At 40.1% G+C, this 23,171-nt stretch overlaps 4 protein-coding genes across 9 annotated transcripts; 3 read left to right on the top strand and 1 right to left on the bottom strand.

The window, feature by feature from the left end:
• Window positions 1-1,211: 1,211 nt before the first annotated feature.
• Window positions 1,212-8,760, top strand: egfl6 (EGF-like-domain, multiple 6). The gene is made up of 13 exons (XM_034128799.1): window positions 1,212-1,401; window positions 2,704-2,810; window positions 3,121-3,213; window positions 3,437-3,556; window positions 3,661-3,780; window positions 4,516-4,650; window positions 4,734-4,856; window positions 5,340-5,402; window positions 5,803-6,057; window positions 7,427-7,501; window positions 7,592-7,684; window positions 7,789-8,051; window positions 8,190-8,760. The coding sequence occupies exons 1-13, from the start codon at window positions 1,328-1,330 to the stop codon at window positions 8,295-8,297; spliced, it is 1,629 nt and encodes a 542-aa protein (XP_033984690.1). The 5' UTR covers window positions 1,212-1,327; the 3' UTR covers window positions 8,298-8,760.
• Window positions 8,761-9,814: 1,054 nt separating this feature from the next.
• On the top strand, window positions 9,815-12,436 carry rab9a (RAB9A, member RAS oncogene family). Of its 2 annotated transcripts, none has more exons than XM_034128800.1 (3): window positions 9,815-10,184; window positions 10,543-10,660; window positions 10,817-12,436. In XM_034128800.1, exon 3 carries the CDS (start codon window positions 10,856-10,858, stop codon window positions 11,462-11,464), a length of 609 nt encoding a protein of 202 aa, XP_033984691.1. In that variant the 5' UTR covers window positions 9,815-10,184; window positions 10,543-10,660; window positions 10,817-10,855; the 3' UTR covers window positions 11,465-12,436. The 2 variants fall into 2 exon arrangements, with proteins under 2 accessions (XP_033984691.1, XP_033984692.1); XM_034128801.1 differs by having other exon boundaries at window positions 10,525-10,660.
• A 284-nt stretch (window positions 12,437-12,720) lies between these two features.
• Window positions 12,721-14,206, bottom strand: trappc2 (trafficking protein particle complex 2). Its single transcript, XM_034128802.1, has 5 exons — window positions 14,101-14,206; window positions 13,711-13,837; window positions 13,368-13,512; window positions 13,059-13,144; window positions 12,721-12,970 (listed from the first exon to the last, which is right to left on the bottom strand). Exons 2-5 carry the CDS (start codon window positions 13,801-13,803, stop codon window positions 12,872-12,874), a joined length of 423 nt encoding a protein of 140 aa, XP_033984693.1. The 5' UTR covers window positions 13,804-13,837; window positions 14,101-14,206; the 3' UTR covers window positions 12,721-12,871.
• Window positions 14,207-14,360: 154 nt separating this feature from the next.
• On the top strand, window positions 14,361-23,114 carry ofd1 (OFD1 centriole and centriolar satellite protein). Of its 5 annotated transcripts, none has more exons than XM_034128619.1 (23): window positions 14,361-14,417; window positions 14,594-14,716; window positions 14,841-15,044; window positions 15,136-15,204; window positions 15,290-15,317; window positions 15,401-15,508; window positions 15,595-15,731; window positions 15,876-16,049; window positions 16,187-16,293; window positions 16,401-16,520; window positions 17,500-17,573; window positions 17,667-17,758; window positions 17,923-18,112; window positions 18,748-18,878; window positions 19,080-19,191; window positions 19,911-20,615; window positions 20,880-21,036; window positions 21,119-21,210; window positions 21,748-21,876; window positions 22,070-22,233; window positions 22,309-22,488; window positions 22,581-22,651; window positions 22,922-23,114. In XM_034128619.1, the coding sequence occupies exons 2-23, from the start codon at window positions 14,621-14,623 to the stop codon at window positions 22,965-22,967; spliced, it is 3,186 nt and encodes a 1,061-aa protein (XP_033984510.1). In that variant the 5' UTR covers window positions 14,361-14,417; window positions 14,594-14,620; the 3' UTR covers window positions 22,968-23,114. The 5 variants fall into 5 exon arrangements, with proteins under 5 accessions (XP_033984510.1, XP_033984511.1, XP_033984509.1 ...); XM_034128620.1 differs by having other exon boundaries at window positions 22,067-22,233; window positions 22,318-22,488; XM_034128618.1 differs by having other exon boundaries at window positions 22,067-22,233.
• Window positions 23,115-23,171: the final 57 nt, after the last annotated feature.

Below are 23,171 nucleotides of genomic sequence, written 5' to 3'. Positions count from 1 at the left end.
AATCACTGCCTGCTTCCAAGCAACCACACTTCCTCCATCTCTCAAACGTCCTCCTGGATTATCATTTAAGAATTGCTGCATGTGGAATCTGCAAAACGAGTTCATGTTCATCTCCTTGAGGCTGGAGTTATGTCTATTTACTCCACACTGGAGCAACACATGAGTGGAGCTGCACAAACTCAAAAGTGTATTATTTTTACAGTAAATGGGAGTGTCCAAACGTTTTAGTTTTGACCTTGCGCTGTCTAACTAACATTTAACAAGCTAAAACATTTCTGCTTCATGACATGAGTACCGAATGTCTGGCAAAATAATCACAGCCTAGTATTGTTGAGCTCAACTACAGTGTTTAACTGCAGGCCTCCTTCTCATCTACAAAACTACTTTCAATGCAACTTTCAAATCGCCATTTTGGACAATTTGGTACTGGGTGGACATGCACTGTGTAAACAAACTCCGAAAATCTCCTCTGTCATAGAAATCATGGGAGTAAGTACTTCATTTATAAATATAAACAAACACAGGAACACCACCTGTCATTTTGTAAGGGTACAGAGGATCAGGAACAGATGTTGGAGCAGACTTTGAAAGAGTGAAAACTCATTAAACATTTTCATGGCTAAACTTGGAAATTAGCATGTGTCAGGGAGAAGCGCTTTATGTGCTACCTGTGAGTAAGACATCAAAGAGCGCTGCAGCTGCTAATGACAGGCCTATGCATGCCTGAGTTCCACAATTAGCCGATACAGCTAATTATCCCCAAAAAGTTAAATAAAACACAGGCACACGGGCATCAGGCAACACATGCTTTATCCCCAAAAAATTAAATAAGACCAATATGTTGCGTTTGATTTGCTATTTGCAGAACAGCATGCTTTTTCCTACTGGTGCTCCACAGGAAGAGTTCCATGTGTGTCTTGTAGCCTATAGGGTTTCAGTGAAGAGAGGAGCACCCCTAAACATAATCCCCACCCCCCTTACAAACCCACTCCTACCTCCAAAGTCACTCACAGTGCAGTGTCATTTCACAGAGTGTCAACCCACCTCTGGAATTTCAGAGAGGAAGAAAAGGGAGCAAATTATGGGACATAGAGTTTAGCTGCAGCGTTATAAAGAGTAAGAGATTTTTTCCCCCCTGGAGGAGACCTCAACCTTAGGCTCTGGAAATACATGAAATCCAGCGTGCCTTGTGTAAAGGCTCAACTAAGACCTGTTCCTGTCTAAGCATTTTAATGAGCGTAAGCCCTCAGGAGGAATAGTCAGAACTCACAGAAACCAAAGTCAGCCCCGTGGGAAACAAAGCTCTCCGGCTGCTCACCGTACAGACATGCAGCCGTTCACTTTGGTCGGTGCTCTGGTCCTTCTGCTTCACATCTCCTCAGGCAATGCGGATGCACAGAGGTAAGTCAATACTAGAGCAACAGAGCGTTTGATGATGTTGGTGTTTCTACCCTGAGACAGGTGTAAACTTTACTTGGATATATACTCATTCAAGAATTAAAAAAGACTTTCCAGGATAATGGAAATGCACTGGCACCAAAAATAAACCAAAAGTGCCACCAACAGTTTTAAGATAAGATAAGATGAATTGATCCCAAATTGGGAAATGTTGGGATTCATTTAACCCACTTCCGGTATCCAAAAAAGGAATTACTGCTATTTTAACTGCCAGCTCCTGCACGTGCTTTTACTTAAAGTGGAGTGAGGGAGTAACCTGATATGTGCTTTAAAGATTTCCCTGGAAAACCGTTGTTTTGATGGTATGTCCACACTGCTGCCATGCGAGCAGAGGACTACGACAACGTTGACAGTGTGTCGGCTAAATGTGGCACAGCAACTGTTAATAACTGAAGAGCACCTGTCACTCTAAAGAGCCCCTCTCCTGTGGGTTATTCTGGTTGATTTCTATCAAGTCTCAGATTCCCCCCAGTCCCACTGGAGCCCAGGCTGCTTTTAGGATGCTAACCCTTTGAAACATAAACATCTGGACATTTAGAGTCTGGCACTGAGGTCAAAAGTAGAGATTTTGATGATGAAAGCTGTGAGGTTAGATTTGGATGTGTGATTCTGACATGAGTATACTTATGAACTAAGTCAAATGGAATCTTAACATCCTAATATAATTAACAGGTTAAAAATACACACATGGAATATAATCTATATGAACTGTAGGTTATTTGTGAATGCAATGCTGACTCCATAACCGCAACTGAGAATAGCTTTAATGTAGATTCTGGAGTCAGGTGAAGAGGAACGTTCAGTGAATGAAGAGGACATATGGTTGTTAATAGGGTATCAATGTACACCGCAGGAAGTGTCTGATTAGTGTGTTTTTCTCCATCTGTAGCCTACATCCTGTCAGCTGGCTGTTGCTCCACAGGGAGCCCCCTTTTATCACTAAGCAAGCATGTGAGGGTACACTTTATTTAGGTTAACTACCATTGGGACCAAAATTAGAAGAAGAGCTTACATACACACATGAGCTAGAGACTATGGTTTTGTTTGGATCCTTGTTTTCATTCTAATATATTTGTAATCATATATCTTGAGCGTTTCATTGTTGTTGTTGTTGTTGTGATAAGATTTGATTAAAGACCAACTTTCCTATCTGATGTTCAATGCATTAACCAAGGTGGGTTTTACATTTTGCTGACACTAGGAAATTACATACCTCACCTTCCGGTTCTCTCTTGTTCTACAAAGGCACTACCGACAAGTCCTTACTGGAAGCCAACCAGGTGTTTGTCGCTACGGCAGGAGGCTGGAGTGTTGCTATGGCTGGAAGAAAAACAGTAAAGGACAGTGTGAGGGTAAGAGCAGTCCAGATTACAATATAAATATATGCTATAATAATCAATTGTATCTTAAAAATCAGTCAAATGGTTAGACATATTTTTTGAATGGACAAAATATATTGAACTTAACTTAGTGCCTCAATAAAAGCTATCCTAACAACCGTTGTTCTATTCATAAAATATATTTTCCTGTACCAAAAGAAGTGGAGGATATGAGATTCAGTCCTTTCCTGCATAACAGAAATGTGTGGTTTGACTGTAATCCACAATTCTTAAACCACTGATATTTCTAGTGGTATTCTTTTCATTTTAAATGCTTTACCAGCTCAATGTGACCACGGCTGCAAGCATGGAGAGTGTGTTGGCCCCAACAAATGCAAGTGTTTCCCAGGATACAACGGAAAGACATGTAACCAAGGTGAGTAGTTTGGGTCTGGAAAGCCTGGGTCATTCTGGGTTTAGGGTAATCTAATTTCCAGCATATTTTAATTTAACAAACTCAATTTATGTATGTTTTACTTTACGCAAATCATTTTCTCTTGTGTTTAATGTAAAGGATGTTCTGCTAAATGTACATGTTTATAAGGTTTTATAAAAGAAGGTGTTTCAGGTGTAGAAATAAAGTTGACTTTTGTTTATAGATCTGAATGAGTGTGGCCTGAAGCCTCGTCCCTGTCAGCATCGCTGCATGAACACCTTTGGAAGTTACAAGTGCTACTGCCTCAATGGTTACACAGTAATGTCTGACGGATCTTGTGCAAGTGAGTATGAGTGCTAATATACATAGAAACACACAAAAAAATCAAAGCTGCTCAGCTTTAATATTAACAAATGTTTGTTTTTGTGTTTTTGTGAATGCATGTAGATTCCAACACATGCTCTATTGCTCACTGTCAGTATGGCTGTGAGGAAGTTCAGGGGGAGATTCGCTGCCTCTGCCCGTCTGCAGGGCTGCAGCTGGGGCAAGATGGGAGGACATGTGTAGGTGAGCAACCACATGCACACTGAAAAACAATCATTGAATGTTATAAAGCATATACTATCATGTCATATGTGAAATATGATTGACAGTCGAGCCTAGACTATACATAAGGAAAGGGAAATTCAGATGGAGCAATAGCCCTCGTCTAAATAAGGAAACAGAAAAAACTAAAATTGACTTTGGCTTGTTTCCAGTCTCATGGATTGGGAGTTTTTGCATAGAGAAACAATTCTGTAGACATTCTATTATGTGGTTTTTGCGTGTTTGGCTTACAAAGCAAATGGATGCTATCAAGTTATATTTCCATAAAAATGCTTGAGCTCTGACAGAGCAAGTCTGGCATAACGATCACACAGGGGAAGTAATATAATAGTTCTGGAGCATTAAACTTCAGGATAAGTCTACATTCAACAGACTTATCAAAGTTACAAAAAAAGTAAATTGTTCCCAAATGTACCATAACAAATACATAATCGACCCTTATGAAATAAACACATATCCGTTCAAGTGCAAATTCATACCCGAGCAAAACATAGAGGATTCTTTCAATTCGTACTTAACACGATAAACACCTTAATGGCTGCAGGGCATGTTATTAAGTTGCAGATTATACATTAAAACATGCAGACTGATAAATACAGATAACAAGGACTTAATGATATGACTGAATGATCAACAAAACAAAAGTCATATAATGTCATAGGCCTTTTATTTTTTCCGTCTTTTGTTTCCCTTCAGATGTAGATGAATGTGTAACTGGGAAGAACCTCTGCCCATACAACAGACAATGTGTGAACACCTTCGGGAGCTACCTGTGCAAGTGCCAGGGCGGCTACGACCTGAAATATGTTGACGCCAAATATGACTGTGTAGGTAAGGTATACATGTTTATTATGGGAAAACCTTCGAGATCATTTCTGCTCCTAAAGGTACAAATAGGCTTTTTCCATTTTCAGACATTGATGAGTGTGCAGCCGGCACCCACAAGTGCAGCCAGCACGCTTTCTGTGTGAACTCTCAAGGATCCTTCAAGTGCAGGTGCCAGCCTGGCTACAGAGGCAATGGCTTTGAATGCTCTGGTGAGACTCAAGAACAGCCACACAGCATTATGAATCAAGTAGTTTTAGGGATGCCTTTTGATCTTAAACAAACTATCCAAGTAAGGCCTTTCACCGTAGATTTAAAAAAACTAATGTGTCAGGCCTTTCCCAAGTTAGAGTAGTCAGTCAGATAGGTCAGGAGCACTTTTACAGACACATATTTCATTTAAACTCTTCAAACATCAGCAAACATCAGTCGTGCCAAGGCTAGTTTCCTGTTTTCAGACCTCACTACCCTATATAGATGTCAGCAAGAGAGAGCCACAGATTGAAAACACACCTGTGTAAATAGGACATTTGTACGGTAGCCAGTCATCTGGAGAAGAAGGGGAAACACAGATTGAGCTGTGTGCTCTTTAAACCAGATCCAGATTATAACAGGTGAAGCCTCATGTAGCCAACTGACAAAGAGAATAGGCAAGGGTTTTCAGCGTGAATCAAAGATGCATTTATTTTTTGTAGTTAAGCCGTTTTATCAGCGGTCGTGGGATGGAGACAAAGGCAGTGCAGATGATTTCCTAAATGGTGAGATTGTGTGAAATCCAAAACTCTGCTTCTGCTGATCACTCCCTGCTCGCAACCCCATGCACTCCCTCCTCTTGCCTCCTTACTCTTCAGAGCACATTTTGCAACTGCTCATGGCTGGAAATGTTGTATGGCCTCTGCAAACAGCTTGATATGAGACCTGGAATCCTCAGCATGACCCTTGAGCACCTTTTGGATAAAATGCTTGTGCACTTGAAGCACTTATCTAAGCTGTGTGCAATGAATGCTGCTGAAGTGCTTCATCTGCATGGAGAAGGACAAGAACAGCAGCTGCAAAATACATGACGACAAACGCATCTTGAGTCCTGGTAAAATACTGTCTTTCCCACTCATGATTGAGGTTCCACATGTCTCATCTGTTTCCTCTTCCTCCCCGCAGCCATCCCAGACTCCCAAGTGAGGCCTGAGCTTCTGGGAGGAACATTTGACAACCAGGACATCAGAAATCTTATCCCGGAACCAGTGGCAACGCTGCCTCCAAGGATCCGCGAGCAGCCTTTCGACTATGATGGAGAGGTCTACGTTGGCCCTGAGCAGGAACAGGTGAATGTATTTCCTTTGGCAGAAGAAGAGGAGCAGGAGGAAAACGAGGAGGCTGAAGACAACCGTCTTAATCAAAGAGGAGACGTTTTCAGTAAGTGTCCTTTCGTTTGGCTGTCTTACAGTCATTTTGGGTGGTCCATAATGTATTAACCATACATAGAGTGTCTACACAGCATTTGAACACTATTAACGATTATTCAGTATGTGGCTGAATGAAGTATAAAATAAGAGGTCAGTCCAAACACCTTGAGCAGAGAAGAAAGGAGCTCCTCAGACACATCTTTGGAAGGTTCGATGTTACTAAAAATTGAGAAATGTGTTGAATTATTTGACTATTTCCAGAGAAGAACCAGACACACTGAATCTGATTCAAAGATATCATAATATCAAAGCTTTGGCTAAAACAAATACAAAATATAACAATCACAATAAAAACCTAGAGGCTAAATGTAAGAAATGATGTGACTATATATCTAATTGAATAGATCATTTATGAGACTTAAATAAATCATATTCTCCGGCACTTTCATCAAATAATAAGAAAAGAGTGCACAGTGTAGTTCTGCAGTGGTATGCACCTCAAAGAAAAACCCCACACATGAGGTTACCTTTCAACACTTCTCTTGATCTTTATGGAAACACCCGAGACTGTGTAAGAACTCAGATAGCAAGAGGAGACAGGCCCCGAGACATCCATCACCTCCAGGGAGGAATTTTACTCTGTCAGCATGTGAGAGCCCAGGGACACAACTCGTCCTGCTTCCCATCTCCTGGGAGGAGGGTAAAGAAGGGGGGAGGTTACTTAGCCTCCAAGCCTTTTATTATGTTTTTCCCAAAACAGCTGTTGTGCAAACAGACTTGACTCCTAGTTGGAAAGTCTGTCATCAGCACTCTAGACCTCTCTAGCACCAGCCCACTCTGGCTGCACAGGTTCAATCACCCCAGCTGTCACTCGTCTGAGGCCGCTAGCCATGGGGGTGGTTTTCTGTGAGAGCTTTAAAACACTTGAGAGGCTGTATCCTAAAGTTGTAGCTTCATCTCAAGACATGAGTGACAGCAGGGCAGGTCTACACCTGTTGGTAAAAAAAAACCTTTCATTGCTGCATCATTTTGGAATGCTTTTTCTAAGATAATATGTTTTAAGAGGAATGTATGAACCATAAGTGATTTGTCATTTTTATGAGGCAAAGTTTTTGCATGAGATTTCTGCTTTTGCTTTTTAGTTGATTATCACTTTGAGCTGAAACATTATACATAAGTTGAGAATTCATTATGTACACCTTGCTAAAAATAACACGGTCTTATAATTAAGTTTCCGTTGAAACACTATAGGTTTAATACGAGAAGGATTTAATGCATGACTGTTTGTATTAGACAGTTTAAGCCAGGTGTGCTTAATAACCTGGCTGAAAATGTATGAATTCATATTGATTGTTTTCCCCTTTAATTTCTCAATACAGTTGCAGAGGACTTTGAATCCGTGTTTGGACCAGCGACAGAAGTCAAAGAAATGTTAATAGCACCAGTTCAGGAAGGTAATGAAATACCTGTTAAGATGCCATTATTATATAAGGACAGTTTATGTGACTAATTTGCTTTTGTGCTCCTAATGTTTCCACCTCCAGAGTTCATTATGGATTGCAACTTTGATCAGGGAGCATGTGAGTGGATCCAAGACAAGACTGATGACATGGACTGGAGCGTATCCTACCATAATGGTAACAGTATGATTAGTATGTTTTTTTTTTATGTCAGATTAATGTATACTTTAAGTGCATTTAGATGGAATCATTTACAGAATATGTGCTACGAACTCTTTCAGATGCTGAGTACTACATGGCCATGAGTGGGCTCCTAGGAGAGCCGGAGGATATAGCCAAGCTGAAGCTGCTCCTCAGTGACCGGGCCCAGCAGGGCAGCTTCTGCCTCACCTTCGACTTCCGTGTGGTGGGCCAGAATGTGGGAAGTCTCAAGGTGCTGCTGGATAACAACGCTTACCCTGTATGGGAGCAGAGCCGAAGCAGAAACCAGGCATGGCAGACAGAGATCCTCACTGTGACCTGGAAAGAGGAGGCACCAACATCGGTGAGTGATTTATCATTTTACAACATAATTATCAATAGATGGTTGTCAAAGCTTTGCTGTAACTGCTAACAACAATAATACCAGCCAAAGGAGGTTCAACAGCACATAAGTTATCATAATGCTATGAATGTCTTTCAGATTTTCTTTGAAGCTCAGCATGGGAAGGAGGTTGCAGGAGAGATTGGGCTGGACAATGTTGTGCTGACCTCAGGGCCCTGTCAAGAGGATGTCAGCCCATTTGTCTAGGAGTATCCACCCCGGATTTACAATGTTAAAATCTGCCTTAACTGACACACATAGGATTCCTGTTTCCTGCCTGTAATATGATCTGGAGTTTCTCATGTTTTTTGCTAGCCACAAGACATCCACATAAAGATACAGAACTTAGTCTCTAGGGAAGAATATGTATTATCAGTGCATGCATGTTCACAATATCAGCATGCTGCTAGATGAACACATCTGGCTCCATTGTGATTGTTATACATAACTCCGATCTCAGGAATAGATGGACATGTCTATTAAGTTAGATGTCACAGTATTGTGCTTAGTCTTTTTTGTGTATGTGATTGCTGAAGTTAACATTCAATAATCTATGACATGTAATGTGAACTCTTAAGTGAGGTATATCTTAGATAAATACATTTCTTGAAGGCTAGTTAGTTTAAATGATCAAATGCATCAATGAAAGACTGCTGTACATTTTGCTTTCAATTTATAGTGTACTATTACATTAAATCTGTTTTTTTTTTCTAAATCTGCCTTCCATTCCTTCCCCCCTCAGACACATTTATGATGGTTCACGTACATCTAAATTTGATCATGTCAGTTACGTACAGCAGGTTCATGCAAACAGAAATCTATCACCTGGAGTTGTTCTGGTAATGAAAGCAAATGTATCATAAGCCAGTGTTACAGTCTGGACAAAATCCACACTAATATGACAAAGAATGTGGGTAATTTATGAAATGCCACCACAAATGGACTTGACATGTATGGATGCCAGCCAAGCTTATATTTTATTACTGAAAATTGATGTGGTAGTCAACTGACACCAAGTAAGAAAAGTATGCTTTTGTGAACACAATATTGGAAAGGGAAAAATGCAATTGTTTGCTCTGACAACCAACAATTACACAGCTAGAGATGATGATGTAAGTAATATTGTAAGTAAAGTGTTTATACTAATTTATTTCATCTTCCATAATGATATCCACAGAAATAGCACAACTTAACTTAAATATACATAAAGAAAACAAATAATGTAGCCTACAGTACATAGTCAATGTAGAGTAGACATGTATCAAATACATTTTCGAACGAATATACAAGTAGGCAAGCAAGAAAGGTACAGGACAGTTAACTACAAATGTATGTTAGGAAACACTAACTTTCTCTAGTTGCATATACTTTTGGTTGTGCTTGCATAAAGTAATCATGCTTTAGAAATCGCCTCTGTTGTGGATATAATGATGTCCATGACTTTGGTATATGTTTACATTGTGTTAGCTATGTGTTGTAAAAGGTATTTGGACATTAATACAACAACAACATGTACGTTAGCTTGCCATGTGGTAACCATTGATGTATAAAGGTGGTAAAGTTTGCAAACTGTCAAATTACTTTTTTTTAGGTGTGGCGTGGATGTTCTCCAGTGTGCAGCTGGGAGCTAACTAAGCTAAATGTCGCTCTCTGGTGGTAAAGCATGAATCATACAGAGGTACAATATTGTACCTGCTGTTAGCTGTTAGGAACAATTTGGTCACATTGTTTGACAAACGACACGAAAGATGCTCTATAAAATTTCCTTATTTCTTACAGCTATATGATTCATTTCAATTTGAATAGGAACGGATGTGTTGTGAGGACCTGGAGGTGACCTCAGTGCTTGTTGGTTGTTTCTGTCTGACAAGATCACATGATCCGAGGCTGCCCATGTATCGTTAGCTTGTTAGCTTGTTAGCATCTAGCCGCGTTAGCAGCAAGCCTTTGGGGTTCACCAGGAAACGGTGCGACGTGACGTTACCGCGAGCCACGCCAAGGCGAGGAGCTGTCAGAGGAATGCATTAATATCATTTCTGTTATTTCCTGTTTTGTTTTTCGTTGACTCAGCAGCTGTCTGACACGAACTGTACGGTAGGTTATATCAATTTTGCCCGGAACTAAACCTAAGCTGGCGAATGCGGTCTATTTCATTAGCCTAACTCCAGCTGTGTCCCCTTGTTTTCCGTTTCTATGTTAGCTTAGCTTAGCTATAGCGTAGCTAGCTGATAAACACAGTCTTTGCTAGCTCTATGAGTGTGCTAGCATGTTACAGCTATTAGGTTCATTTTGAGTATGTTTTATGTCAGAGGCTACATATTTGTAGTTGTTGGAGAGCTTACAAACTGTGTATTGATCGTTTGCTAGCAGATAATGCTTTATTGCAATGGGGCTTCCCAGCTCTAACTGCTGTCATGGGCCATCTGTTAACCAGGAAACTGCTGTGTTACAGCTGGTTGAACGCTACCTACATGGCTGCTCACATCAACATTAATCAAATGAGCCTGTGACCAAGGACCAGGGTCTACAACACATGATCTTGACAAGTGGAGACCAGAAGTCAATCAGTGGTGAGTCAAAAATAATTTTAGCATAGAATTGTGTTAAAAAAAAAACAGTAATTGTGTTTCTTCAGTTTAATGTAAGGTGGTTATTGGCATTTTATTTTAAACCTATTGTTTAGCGTTGTACAGATAATACAAATATATTGTGCACCTCTCCAATAGGTAAACTATTTCAAAGTGATAGATCGGGAGTGAATAGCCATGACGACAAAAACATCACTGCTGAAAGTCATTCTTCTTGGTGATGGAGGTGTTGGGAAGAGCTCCATCATGAACCGCTACGTTACCAACAAGTTTGATGCACACCTTTTCCACACCATTGGCGTGGAGTTCCTCAACAAGGAACTAGAGGTAGATGGCCACCAGGTTACTCTACAGATCTGGGACACTGCTGGCCAGGAGCGCTTCCGCAGCCTGAGGACTCCTTTCTACCGTGGCTCTGACTGCTGCCTGCTCACCTTCAGTGTAGATGACAGCCAGAGTTTTCTCAACTTAGGCAACTGGAAGAAGGAGTTCATCTACTATGCAGATGTTAAGGAGCCAGAGAAGTTCCCATTCGTTGTCTTGGGCAACAAAGTGGACGTGACAGAAAGGCAGGTGTCTACTGAGGAGGCTCAACAATGGTGCCAGGAGAATGGAAACTTCCCCTATTATGAGACCAGTGCCAAGGACGCCACCAATGTAGCGGTCGCCTTTGACGAGGCGGTGCGCAGAGTGTTGGCATTGGAAGAAAGAACGGACCACCTCATCCCCACAGACACAGTCAAGCTTCACAGAAAGCCTCGCTCTGCTACATCCTGCTGTTCATAACATCCAGGAGTTATCACTAACATTTGCTGTTATGCCTTTTATGTGATGAGGCTGTAGGTTTACAATGCTGTTGTAACATCTTATTTAAACAAATTATGCTACTGGCTTTATGATTTGTTGTACTGTTGAAGGTTTGGTAATGCTATTTGGGACTTCTGCTTGAAGAGAAATAGAAGAAACACTAAACTCATCCCAGTCTGATTACAAATAAACATAAAATCTCCGATCATTCATTCAGCACCTTTCAAAGACTTTGGAGGCAGAAAAATACACTTTATTTTTTGTCGGAAACTCTCAAGCTGTCGTGAAGGAACGGAGGCAATGTCTTTGATTTTTCACTTCCTTCTCAAATGTTTAAATGTTCTATTCTGTCACATTGTAAAATGATGCAACCCTTAAATCTGTACTACCTTGGGAGTACCATCATTATAGGTTTCCATAACTTCACTCTTAAATGTTATAAAACAGTTATGACCTATATATTTATATTCAGAACATAATTTATACAGCCTAATGACCTTATTTCTGAGAATTATGAAGTAGCTGTGGGAATATGTGTAACTAACAAATTGAGGCTTGTTGTGATTTTTGCACCTTTAGGTCTTTTTGTATGCACATTCTGCTTAGTGAATAGTGATGATAGGCTGTGTGCTGCAAGCACTTAACAACAAAAGATCAATATTAAAGCAACATTAACATGCATGGCATCAGGTGTATTTCATTTCCTGGAAACTTCTATTCTGCAAAATGTTACCTTTTAAGAAGTACTTACTATTGCCTTGAGGAAAGTGTAATGAAAATGATTTAATTAACAGTTTTCCTCATTGTTGGGTCCATTGTTTTCATTTAGTTTTTATCTTTAAAGCACTCTATTAACATTTGTATACTTACAGTTCAGTGTTTTTCTGCACAGATTAATAGTGATTACTGGTATGCTAAGTGACCAATAAACTCAGAGAATTGTCCCTTAAAGCATGGTTTGTTTCCTTAAAACTGTTTGTCTGTTTATTATCCCAATGTTTGAATTGTGCTTTATAACCACTGCAATGATTTAATGCATACACTGGTAGATAACACAAGTACTTAACTATGTCACGGCTCAACATTGTGTTTATACATATTTTTTTCATGTGTTGAGCAGTCTTTAAGTAAAAGATTGTATGCCTTTAAGTATATTGTTAATAATCAACACACAGCAACCAAACTCACAGCTTGTCCCATGCAAGAGAAGAAAAAAGGATCAACAAATATTACCATAGATTTTAGACAACTTTTTATAGAAAATATGTATTTAATACATTGTACAATTGTTAAACAGGAAAAGAAAGACAGACATCAAACGTGTGGTAGCTATATACACACAACCAATAACCAAGATGCATTATGGTCCTCGTTCATGTGAAGTGATTAACTCAAGAGATGTTTCTTTCCAAGAAACTGTACTTTCCTCTCAAAGGCTGTTGAGCGGATTGGTGCATTGATTTCGTAGAATGGATTCATTGCAAACTGGAAGACAAAACAAATAAAAACACTGAAGTAAAAAAATAGACCAAATGTAACCTCGTGCCAAGTTATTCTCATATGGACAACTTACCTTAATGTATAAATCATATACATCATTAAAAAAGTTTTTGATTCCATCTTCTTGTCGTGCGTCATGCAGCATGATGAATCTTATATGTACGGCAAACAATTAAAGAAAATAAAGCCATTGTAATGAAAGCCTTGAATTTGACTAAAGAATGACAACAATACGGGGACTTCTGATAATGTGATCACATTATACTGCAAATTAACAAGTTAATAATTGTTCCTATCAACCCTATAAAATGGCAGTAAAACGATAAATGCCCTTTAGAGTCCAATGTTTGCATTATGAGTATCACCAATAAAAAAAGGATATGTCCTGCAGTGACGAAGGCAGAAACAAACCACTCGTTGAACTTGTCCACAGTTTTCAAGTACATATTGTTGGAGAGCCACATGTTTTCATCCACTAAATCCAGGGCAGCGTGTGCGATGAACTGGTTCAGGTGACGATGGTCATCCTGTGGTCAATGGCACAAAAATGAAACAAGATGATAAAGGAACATATATGTTTTAACATATCAAACATTAACATATCCAGTTATGCTGAGGTCTATGGCTTCTATGCTAATAAATCAAACAATTATTATTTCGTGACCACTGTTTTTGTAATATGTACAGGAATAAATGTTGGTGTTATTATTAATCCATGACGTTACCTTTGATTCAGCTTTCCCCGATGGCAAGAACTCCAACTCAAAGACAGGGTTGTCCTGGTGGCCAACCATGACGAAATAAAAGCTTCCAGACATCGTGTTCCCCTCTTGTTAGCAAAGTCAAACTGTCCTGAAAAAAATCAAACCAAACACAACATGTAAAAGAAATGTAATATTTCCAAATATCAGTGTCAACATCACCTGATCGACGGACAGCCCTTTAACTAGCAAGCTAACGTTAGCTGCAGTGCTAAAAAGACGGTTGGCGTCGTTTAAGACGTTCAGTAATGCTTGCATAACTAATTTAAACCTATTACATTTAAGAGAGTATGATAACTAACATAAGCACAAAAGGAAAGGCGTATAAATGTCATACAACCGATTTGTGTTTACCTGTCAATTTTGCTTCCTGGAGAGAAACAAGTGAAGTCGCACAAAAATGACAACATGGTAAAGCAGAAAGAATAACAACTATCTCCGGTAAAACGGTTCAGCGACAAATATTTTAACCTAGCTTCCTATTAATAATGGTTGCATTAAATGTATAATACATTTTCGAATAATAATAAAATAAATATAAAATACAATTGCAGATTCTCTTCTGTACGTCATAGCTGTGCGCCCGGAACCAACGTATCCGTTGACGGATTTAAATTAGTGGTACACGCCTCCTTGAAAGGACGCCGAGATGCTTTCTGGTTGTTAGGCTGGTAAGTAGAAACATAATTGTATCTTTAGAGACGCTTATTGTATTTGGGGGTTTAGGGGACACATTTTGAACAGTCTAACATCGGGTAGGCATACATTAAAAGCTGTTGAAAACTGTTATTTTTCTTGTTTAGCTCACCATGTCAGCTTTACCGTGCTGTTGTTTCTCTTCTGTCAGGACCTACAAAACAACGACAGTGTAGTTATGTCTTCGGCCAAGGAAGACACGTTATCCCCAGACGAGCTGAGGAAAAGACTCTATCAAACGTTTAAAAGTAAAGGACTCCTTGATACACTGAAAGTAAGTCGTGCTATAAATGTTATTGTTTGCTCTGCAGCGGTTATTGTAATTTGCTAACTGACGCGTTAGAAATAGTTTAATGTTCTTCTCTCTTTTTCTTTTTCATTTGTCTGATCTGATTCAGACACAGCTGCGGAATCAGCTCATCCAGGAGTTAAAACACCCACATTTGACTGGAGGAGAACCAGTCCCACGAACAATTCCTGGGAGATCTGAACCCCTTTTGGTGTCAGCATGCAACAGCATAGTGTATGATCACCTCTGCTCCTCAGGATATGAGTACACCCTCTCTGTATTCTGCCCTGAAAGCGGCCTATATAAAGACAAGGTTAGCAATGAGTTTGTTGTCTAATTTATTGTACTGCTTGTAAAAGACATCTTTGCATATGAATATTCTAGTCTCTGATCTATTTTGGCAGGTTTTAACAACCGGAGACCTTCTTCAGCTTCTTAAAATCAGTCCTGAATCAGCACTTTACAGATCTCTGGTAATTCATAATTTGATAGGAATATTTTATTTAAATGATACCTCATTCCCGTTAGTAATAATGGTGTTAATGTTTTTTTTTACAGTCTTCAAACAAAGAAAACAATGATAAAGGTATGTACATTAAGCATTATTTGTTATAAAACTGCTCCTGCCCCTAAGGCTTGTCATTAATATATCTTATTTTTGTCAAGCAGGGTTCCTGATCAGCCTTCTAGCACAGCTTACACACCATTATACACACAGCATTGGTCACGATGCCGACACTCAGACCACCAGCAAAGCAAGTTATGGAGACTCTCTGGGTATGATGAGATAAAGTGTCACATTGTACTCAACACACCTGCCTTTGAATGCAGAGTTTTTAATGATTATTTTCTTCCATACACAGTTGAGAAGATGAAAATGATTGATAAGGAGTACGAGAGCTTAAATTACAGTGGGGAGAAATGGTTTACACTGGAATCAAAACTGTCTGCCCATAGAAAAGAAATTGAAGCACAGCTGCAAGCAGAAATGAAGACAAAAGTACGTATATTCGTTACAAATATCACAAGAATAAATGCTATACAGTGTAACTTTATTGTATAAATGCATCATGTTTTATGACGGTCTAATATTTGATGTGCAGTTTTTCTTCTGGTCTCAACATTGTGTCTTTTATTTCTTAAGATGCAACATTTTAAAGATGTTGAAATTGCCACGGTGAGGATGGAAGAAAAAGCAAAGTTTCATAAAGAATTTGATAAGCTGAAGCAAGATCTGGAGAGGACTTATGAGATGAAGGCAAAGGCGTTGATGGAACGAGAGAAAAACGCCATTGATAGATTACAAAAACAACAAGAGGTAGAAACCTAAGCAAATCATTATTTCTTAAAACTGACATTAGGCAGGCTCTCAACTTTCCATTAACCATTTGCATGAACTGCTTCAATCTAAGATGGTGTAATGCATGTTGTTATTTGTGTTTCTCTTTTCTTTAGATTGAAGAAAGAAATATGTACATGCAGAGACAGTCGGCCCTGAAAGAAATCGATACAGTGCGAAACAGAGAGAATGAGCTGAGGATGAGAATGGAGGCTTTTGAAAAGTAAGGGCTTTCTTTTCTTTTCTTTTTTTACCATTCGTGGTGATAAATGGATGCTATGCTCTTTCATTGTGACCACTGGTTGATTGACTTTGTTTGTATGGTGATAGGACTTGTCAAATGCATGAGGAGAAAGTCAAGACCACTGAAGATCTGCTGAGGAGGAGAGAACTGGCTGTGAAGACCATGGAGGACACATACGACCACAGACTGAAAAATGAACTTTCCAGGTATTTGATGGTGTTATTTTGGGCTCACATTGTCAGAAGCAGTTTAACCAACATCATTTTGGTTTCACTATGCAGTCTTGTTTAATAAGTTCTCTTAACTCTATTCACTTTATCTCTCAAAATAAGGGTATGTATGCTTGTTAGGCATATTGTCATTATGTGACCAGAGGATGTCACTGTTTTTACAGATTATGCTTTTTCTTTTTGAATGTTTTTGTTTATTTGCTTACTATTTGTTATAGGGCTGTGCGATTATGGCAAAAATCATAATCACGATTATTTGGGTCAATAATTGATATCACGATTATTAAATACGATTATTCATTGACTTTGAAAAAATCCATTTATTGAACTTTAAAACAAATACAAATAATAATTTGTACAGTATCTGTACAAATTATTACAAACTGTTGATTACCCTGAACGTATAATTCAACTGAAAAACCAATACAAAAATAAATGATACATTTAAATAAATAATATCAAAATAATAAATACCAATAAACAAGATCAACAAATATTTTGGAGCGCACTTCCCCAAGCTACTAAACATATATAAATATGATAAATACAAATAAATGAGACCAAAATTAATTCGATCAAATATGTTGCAGTGCACTGTCACAACCTAGCAAAGCAAAATAATTGTTTTTTTCGATTATGTTGTTTTCGTAATTGTGGCAGGCCAAAATCGTAATTGCGATTAAAATACGATTCATTGCACAGCCCTAATTTGTTATTACCTCAAACGATGATGACTGTAATTACAGACTGCATTTGGTTGGCCATCACAGTGGAGTAATGTACAATAACAGGACCGGATTATTTACTAAATAGCTGCTGCTTTGGTCCATTACTCTGTATCCTTCTACCTTGTAATAGGAAAAGTCCACTATGTTTTCAAAGCCGTTTTTTTGTTCATGTTGTTGAGTTTTAAAACTATTTGTGATTGTTGTTCTTATGCATTTATAAAATGTAGGTACCAGCTTGAACTCAAAGATGAATTCATCAAGAGAACAGAACATTTAACCGAGAATGAGAACAGAAACAAAGGTCAGTATTTCAATCAATGCAATGTCACTAACCAGCTTTCTTTTGCCCATGTTTTTATTTGACTTTTGTGTTTACATGACTTTTATTTCTTAGTGGAAACGGTTCGCATCCAAAAGGAGTCTGCTGAAATTAATGGAAAATTACAGGAGCACAGCAGAGCATGTTCTGAGCTGAGACGGCTGCAGGTAAGCAACACAACTCCATTGGTCTACAATTGGCAATAGACACTTCACTAAATAATTAAACACAATTCAATCATTCAGTGTGATGTGATAATAATAATTCAATATATTATTGAGTCTACAGTGTTTTTGACTGCTCTTTCCATGTCTCTTCTGTTGTGTTTCAGGATGAGTTAGACACAGCACAGCAGCAGATTTCTCTGTTGACTCAACAGAAGGAGATTTTCAGGCAGAGACTGGAGACCATGAGTGACTACCCCAGCATGAAGAGAGAGAACGCAGAGCTGCAGGGCGAGCTGAGGCTGCTGAAGAAACAGCTGGAGGAGACCCAGGAGGAGAACCGGCTGCTCCATGCAGGTGAGGAACAGCTTGGATTAGAACAAGGCTTTCTGTCTGCATTAATGTACAACTGAGTCCTTTGTGACTGGTTACTTTAATGTTTGAGTTATCGCTGATGTAAAAATCAGTATCTCTGAATGTTTCAAAAGAGAGATAAATCCAGTTCCTTATGTAGCATTCACAGTGCTTCAGTGTGGGCTTATTGTGAGCTGTGGGAGATGCAGCGTACTGTGAAGCATTCAAGTTAGTCTGTCCCACTGCTTCTGGCTCAGCTGAGTCTTTCTGAATGTGTCTTGCCTGCCAATGTGGGGCCTCTGTGCTGTGAGTGCAGCTCTGTAGACCACTCTCTTAGAAAGAACCACTAAAGGAAAAAGGGATGAGAAGTGGAGTGAAGGAGAGATGTGACACAGGGCTCCCTTTACCCACGGCCGAGGATCAATAATGAGGATACAGTCTTCCTTTCCTTCTTTGATGGTAGAGAAGTAGGCCTTTCTCCTCATCACTTACAAAAGGCAGATATGGTGTGAAGCCCCATGTGCTATACTCTCATGCTGCACAGATCTTTATAAAACATGACATGACTCCCTTAATCAGCAGACACTGGACTAGCAAACAAGATGCATTTTCAAATGATGTACTGACTTTTCTCACAGATTTGGGCAAGCCATCCAGAGAGCAGCTGACTTTGCAGACGGACCTACGGAGGCTGCAGAGCACTCACAGACTGGACGAGGAAGAGTTTGACAACCAGAAACAGGTGCTGCAGGCACAGCTCCAGAGTGAGGTCAGTCCCATCACAGCCTCTCGCAGAGTGTGGGAAACTATGTGGTCAGCCTTTTCTTTTCTTTTTTTCATGCATCACCTTGGGGAATGTGTTGTGTAATCGGTGTTTCAGTCGACTTCTACTTATTCAATTGCTTTGCACAGACTTTATACTTTGTGAAAAGCTCTCGTGTTATATCCTGTTTTCTGTTGTTCTCTGCAGGTGGAGAGATGCGCTCAGCTTAAGGCTCAGTTGATTCAGAGTGAGGAGCGATCCCATTGGATGACTAACCACATCGAGGAAATTAAGATGCAGCTTCGCCAAACTCAACAAGGTATCACATGACTGGGCGTGCCTGTCTGCCACGTCGTGGGCCGTCCACACCAATAAGTATAAAGATAACTATAAATATATATATTTTGTAATCGTTCTAACTCAAGTGGATGGCGGAGTATACACCCCAGCTACAATGGTCGGGGCCATTGCTATTGTTGGTATCACTTTCAAAGGGATGGGATGTATGATAGAAACATTTTCAGCGAATTAAAATCTCTTTTCCCCTCTGGTTGTGCAGCACATCAGAGGCTACTTTTTAACAGTTTTAACTTTATTAATATTCGTCATTCTTGGTGTGGATGGTCCTTTAATATCATTAGTCACTGTGAACCATGTAGGTTTGTGTATGCAGTTATGTATGTTCAAATCAGTATTACATAACTTGTTTTATCAATTTTACTAATACTTTTTCGTAAACTGGCTTCCTTTCTTGGATCATGTTATTCTGTTCACATTAACATAATATAAAAGGGAAAATATTTGGGAAATGGTAAAGAACTCAAACATTCTCCCTACTTTCAATTACTTAAAAAGTAAAGGAAGCCAAGTTAACAGTAGTCGCCAGATCCTGCTGTAGTTGTAATTGCATGTATAGAGTTCTCCAAGTTAGTTGTAGCATCTTTTTTGGTGGTTGGTCTTCTGTATTAGTGTTCAACTCTCCCCGTTTGCTCTTCCTTTTCTTCCCCTTCCTTGATTGTGTCCATGCGTTGACGGCAGCTCTTGAAAATGAAGTGCTGCGTAACCCCAAGCCCTCTCTTGTTGATCGCTCAGTTCTGGATCTCAGCGCTGACACGCTGGTTCCCCCTGACATCTACATGGACAGAGCTCTGCTGAGGGCCAGGGTGGGTTATGATGATGTTTGTGAAGCAGGTGGGCCCTTCAGAGGACACAAGTCGCCCTGGAGTGACGCTCCAGACTCCGACATGGAGCTGGTGGCTGAGGCCAAGGCTCGGATCCAGGAGCTGCAGAAGGAAGCCGAGACCTTGGAGGAAGCTTACAGGAACTACCAGCAGAGGGCGGTGCGCTCCACCATCTCACACATGCTTCCCCCAAGACCTCTTTCCCCTCAACGAGCACATCCTTCACATCGTCCTGACAGCCCTCTAAGAAAACAAGTCTCTCACACACACTCTGCCCACAAATCACACAGACCAGTGTCTTCACAAACTACCAGAACCCGCTCCTCGGCCCCCTATGAAACCAGAAACACCGTACCAGCCGCACAACCAAGAGTCACCTTCACAGCAGAAAAGAACCCACCCCAGTCCACAGTTTTCACTGACCACAGTCTCCATTCATTGACTGAATCTCAGTTTCTAAGAGATGGTCAGCCGCAGAATGGAAGCAGCTCTCCATCCAGACGTCTGTCCTCCACACCGCACTCTTCCTCCAGGAAACCGCTTCAAAGAGAGATTGCACAAGGTAACTTCAGAAAATGCTTGCCTCTGTTAAACACACTTCAAACATAAATAAACCACTATTAACTGTCAACAAATAAAGGATAAAATAGTTGCAGGCATTCAGCGCCCATATATTTTAGACACTTAAATATGTCATTAATGTGCCAGAACATGACCACAGTTAAATCATTCTGAACAGTCAGTCACACCTTTCCATGTCAGTTTGTGGCTTATAATCTATCCCCCATTAAGGTGTTGCCTAACATGAAGTCTTTGCATTTTATAGAAAGAGTCGTGTCTCCGCTGCCGTTCCCGGATTTGTCTTTTGACAGACAGTTCCCTCGCCCCCCGCACGACGAGGTGGCGACCTCAGGTGACTTTCCCTCTGAGCTCAGTCCACCTCGCAGCCCCCAGCTCAGGAGCACAGCACGAGACCAGGCCAGGTACCATCTGCCATCCTTTTGTAAAGGACATTACAGCCCTTTAACACACAATGAATACTAATGTCCTCCTTGTTCCCCTCAGCCCACCAAATCTGCAGCCTGTGTTCTCCAGCTCGGAGTCTTCCCCTCAGCCCGAGAGATTGAGCCTAGAAGATCTCACAGGGATTTTGTCAGGTACCAGTGTTGTTGATTTATTTTCATTATCATGTTAACTCTGCTACTGCATAACTCAGTTGTGTTTTGTTCATTTTATTATTGCACTGCAGCCTTCTTCTGGTGATACCTAATTTAAATGTGTTCCAGTTTTCAAATAGAACATTGAATTGTGATTTATACTGGGAAGGCTTTGGTGCTTAAACACAATGACAACGCCACATTTATTTAAAAATTCAATACTGTTTTTTTCCTGTTGAACATTTCACTGTATCTTCAGAAGAACGGTCAAATAGTCTTTTATTTTTTTCAATCTCATTATCATTAATTTAAACGAAATCCCATGAAACAAAATGGAGTATATCCGGTGTGGAGGCTGAGGATTTGGGAATGGCTGTTTTTTAATGAGTGTGTGACTGGCTTCCAAAGTGTCCTCTCAGTGGCCCCTCACAATGGTGAAGATGAAGGGCATCTGATTATGTATTCTGTGCCAGTCCTCTGGCCCTTTTTGCATTATGGTGGGGAATAAAAGATCTCTTTGTGCATGTCTCCCTCCAGAGCCCGGCCACATTCCAGAGCTTCTCCTGGACACTGCCGTCCCTCTCTCTGAGGAGGCCCCTGACAGCCCCGCTGGCCCCCGCCCACAGGACCTCCCAGAAGACCCGATAGACATGCAGGGCCAGGCGGGTGAGTCGTTAGTCCCTCCCTGTTACTGTCCTGTAATCTTGGTTGACCCAAAATGAGAAGAATGGCTACCTTCTACTGTACACCATCAGTATGAGTACATGTTATTATGGCCCTTCATTGTATCATAAACCGAAGTAACGTGATGACTGACAATCAAATTGACTCGTACGCCATGTATATGTTTTTATAGAAGTCCTGCAGGCCTCAGGTCAGTCTGCTATGGAAGAAGATGATGAAGAGGACGAGGAGCAGAGGTGGGAAAGAGAGCGAAAAGAAAGACTAGAACAAAGGCAAATGGAGCAAGAGGAGGCCAGAGAGCGGGAGCTGCAAGAACTGGAAAGACTGGAGAAACAGACGGTAAGGATTGTCTACAACATAATAAAAAAATATAACATAATGAAATGAGTGTTGACAGTATATATGTCGAATTAGCTTTTGCAGGAGCTGGAGCAACAAGGACAGGAAGAAGAAGAAGAAGAAACTGGGGCTACAAAAGGAGATGAAGAGCTGAAGCAAGAGGCAACCAATGACAGGGAGGAGTCTAAAGGTGAAAATCCCTTGGAGAAATACATGAAGATGGTCCTGGAAGCCAGAGGGAATCAGCAGGCACAGGTAACACACTCGTGGAAAACGTTGCTCTTGTTGCATGACTTTTAGCTGCTGTCCAGTGTGTTTAACTGAGTGTGTGTGGGGGGGGGTTTCAGAGCCCGGGAAGAGAAGAAGCCGGACACACGAGCCCAGGGGCCAAGACTTTGTCTGAAGGGAAAGATGACAGGTAACTAAAAACAGTTGCCTAGACTTATGACTTTTCCTAAGAATACAACGACTAATGTTTTCTAATTTTAAAAGCTTTGCTGTGACTGTTGGAAGGTTTAATAAATATACAAGCCTACATAATCCTCTTACAAAAACATTTCATTTTGTTTTTTCATCTTGCTCTGGAAGTATGTTGTCTTAAGGATACATTCATTGAGAAATACAATTGTTGCTTTTTGTTTTCTGTCCCTCGAGGCTAACGCCAATTAACTTGAAATTGCTTTCCCAGCGTTGCAGCATATTCACACAAGGATGAAGAGGATGATTTCTGGTGAGCTGGTGCCATCATAAACTGAGGAATTATACAAATGTAATGTTTTGTTTTTAAGATGTTGCCTTTCTATGTATATACTTGTATATAAGTGTGTATATTTGATGTTATAGTCACTCCATATGTTTTAATAAAATCACATTTCATCACACTTCATTTCTTTTTGATTGACTAAAACACCACACAAGATATTTTTATCACACAAAAG

Source organism: Trematomus bernacchii, unplaced genomic scaffold, assembly GCF_902827165.1.
Source record: "Trematomus bernacchii unplaced genomic scaffold, fTreBer1.1, whole genome shotgun sequence".
In the NCBI taxonomy this organism is placed as follows: domain Eukaryota; kingdom Metazoa; phylum Chordata; class Actinopteri; order Perciformes; family Nototheniidae; genus Trematomus; species Trematomus bernacchii.
Note: the sequence above shows the minus strand (reverse complement) of the source record. Positions and strands in the feature narration are given on the sequence as shown.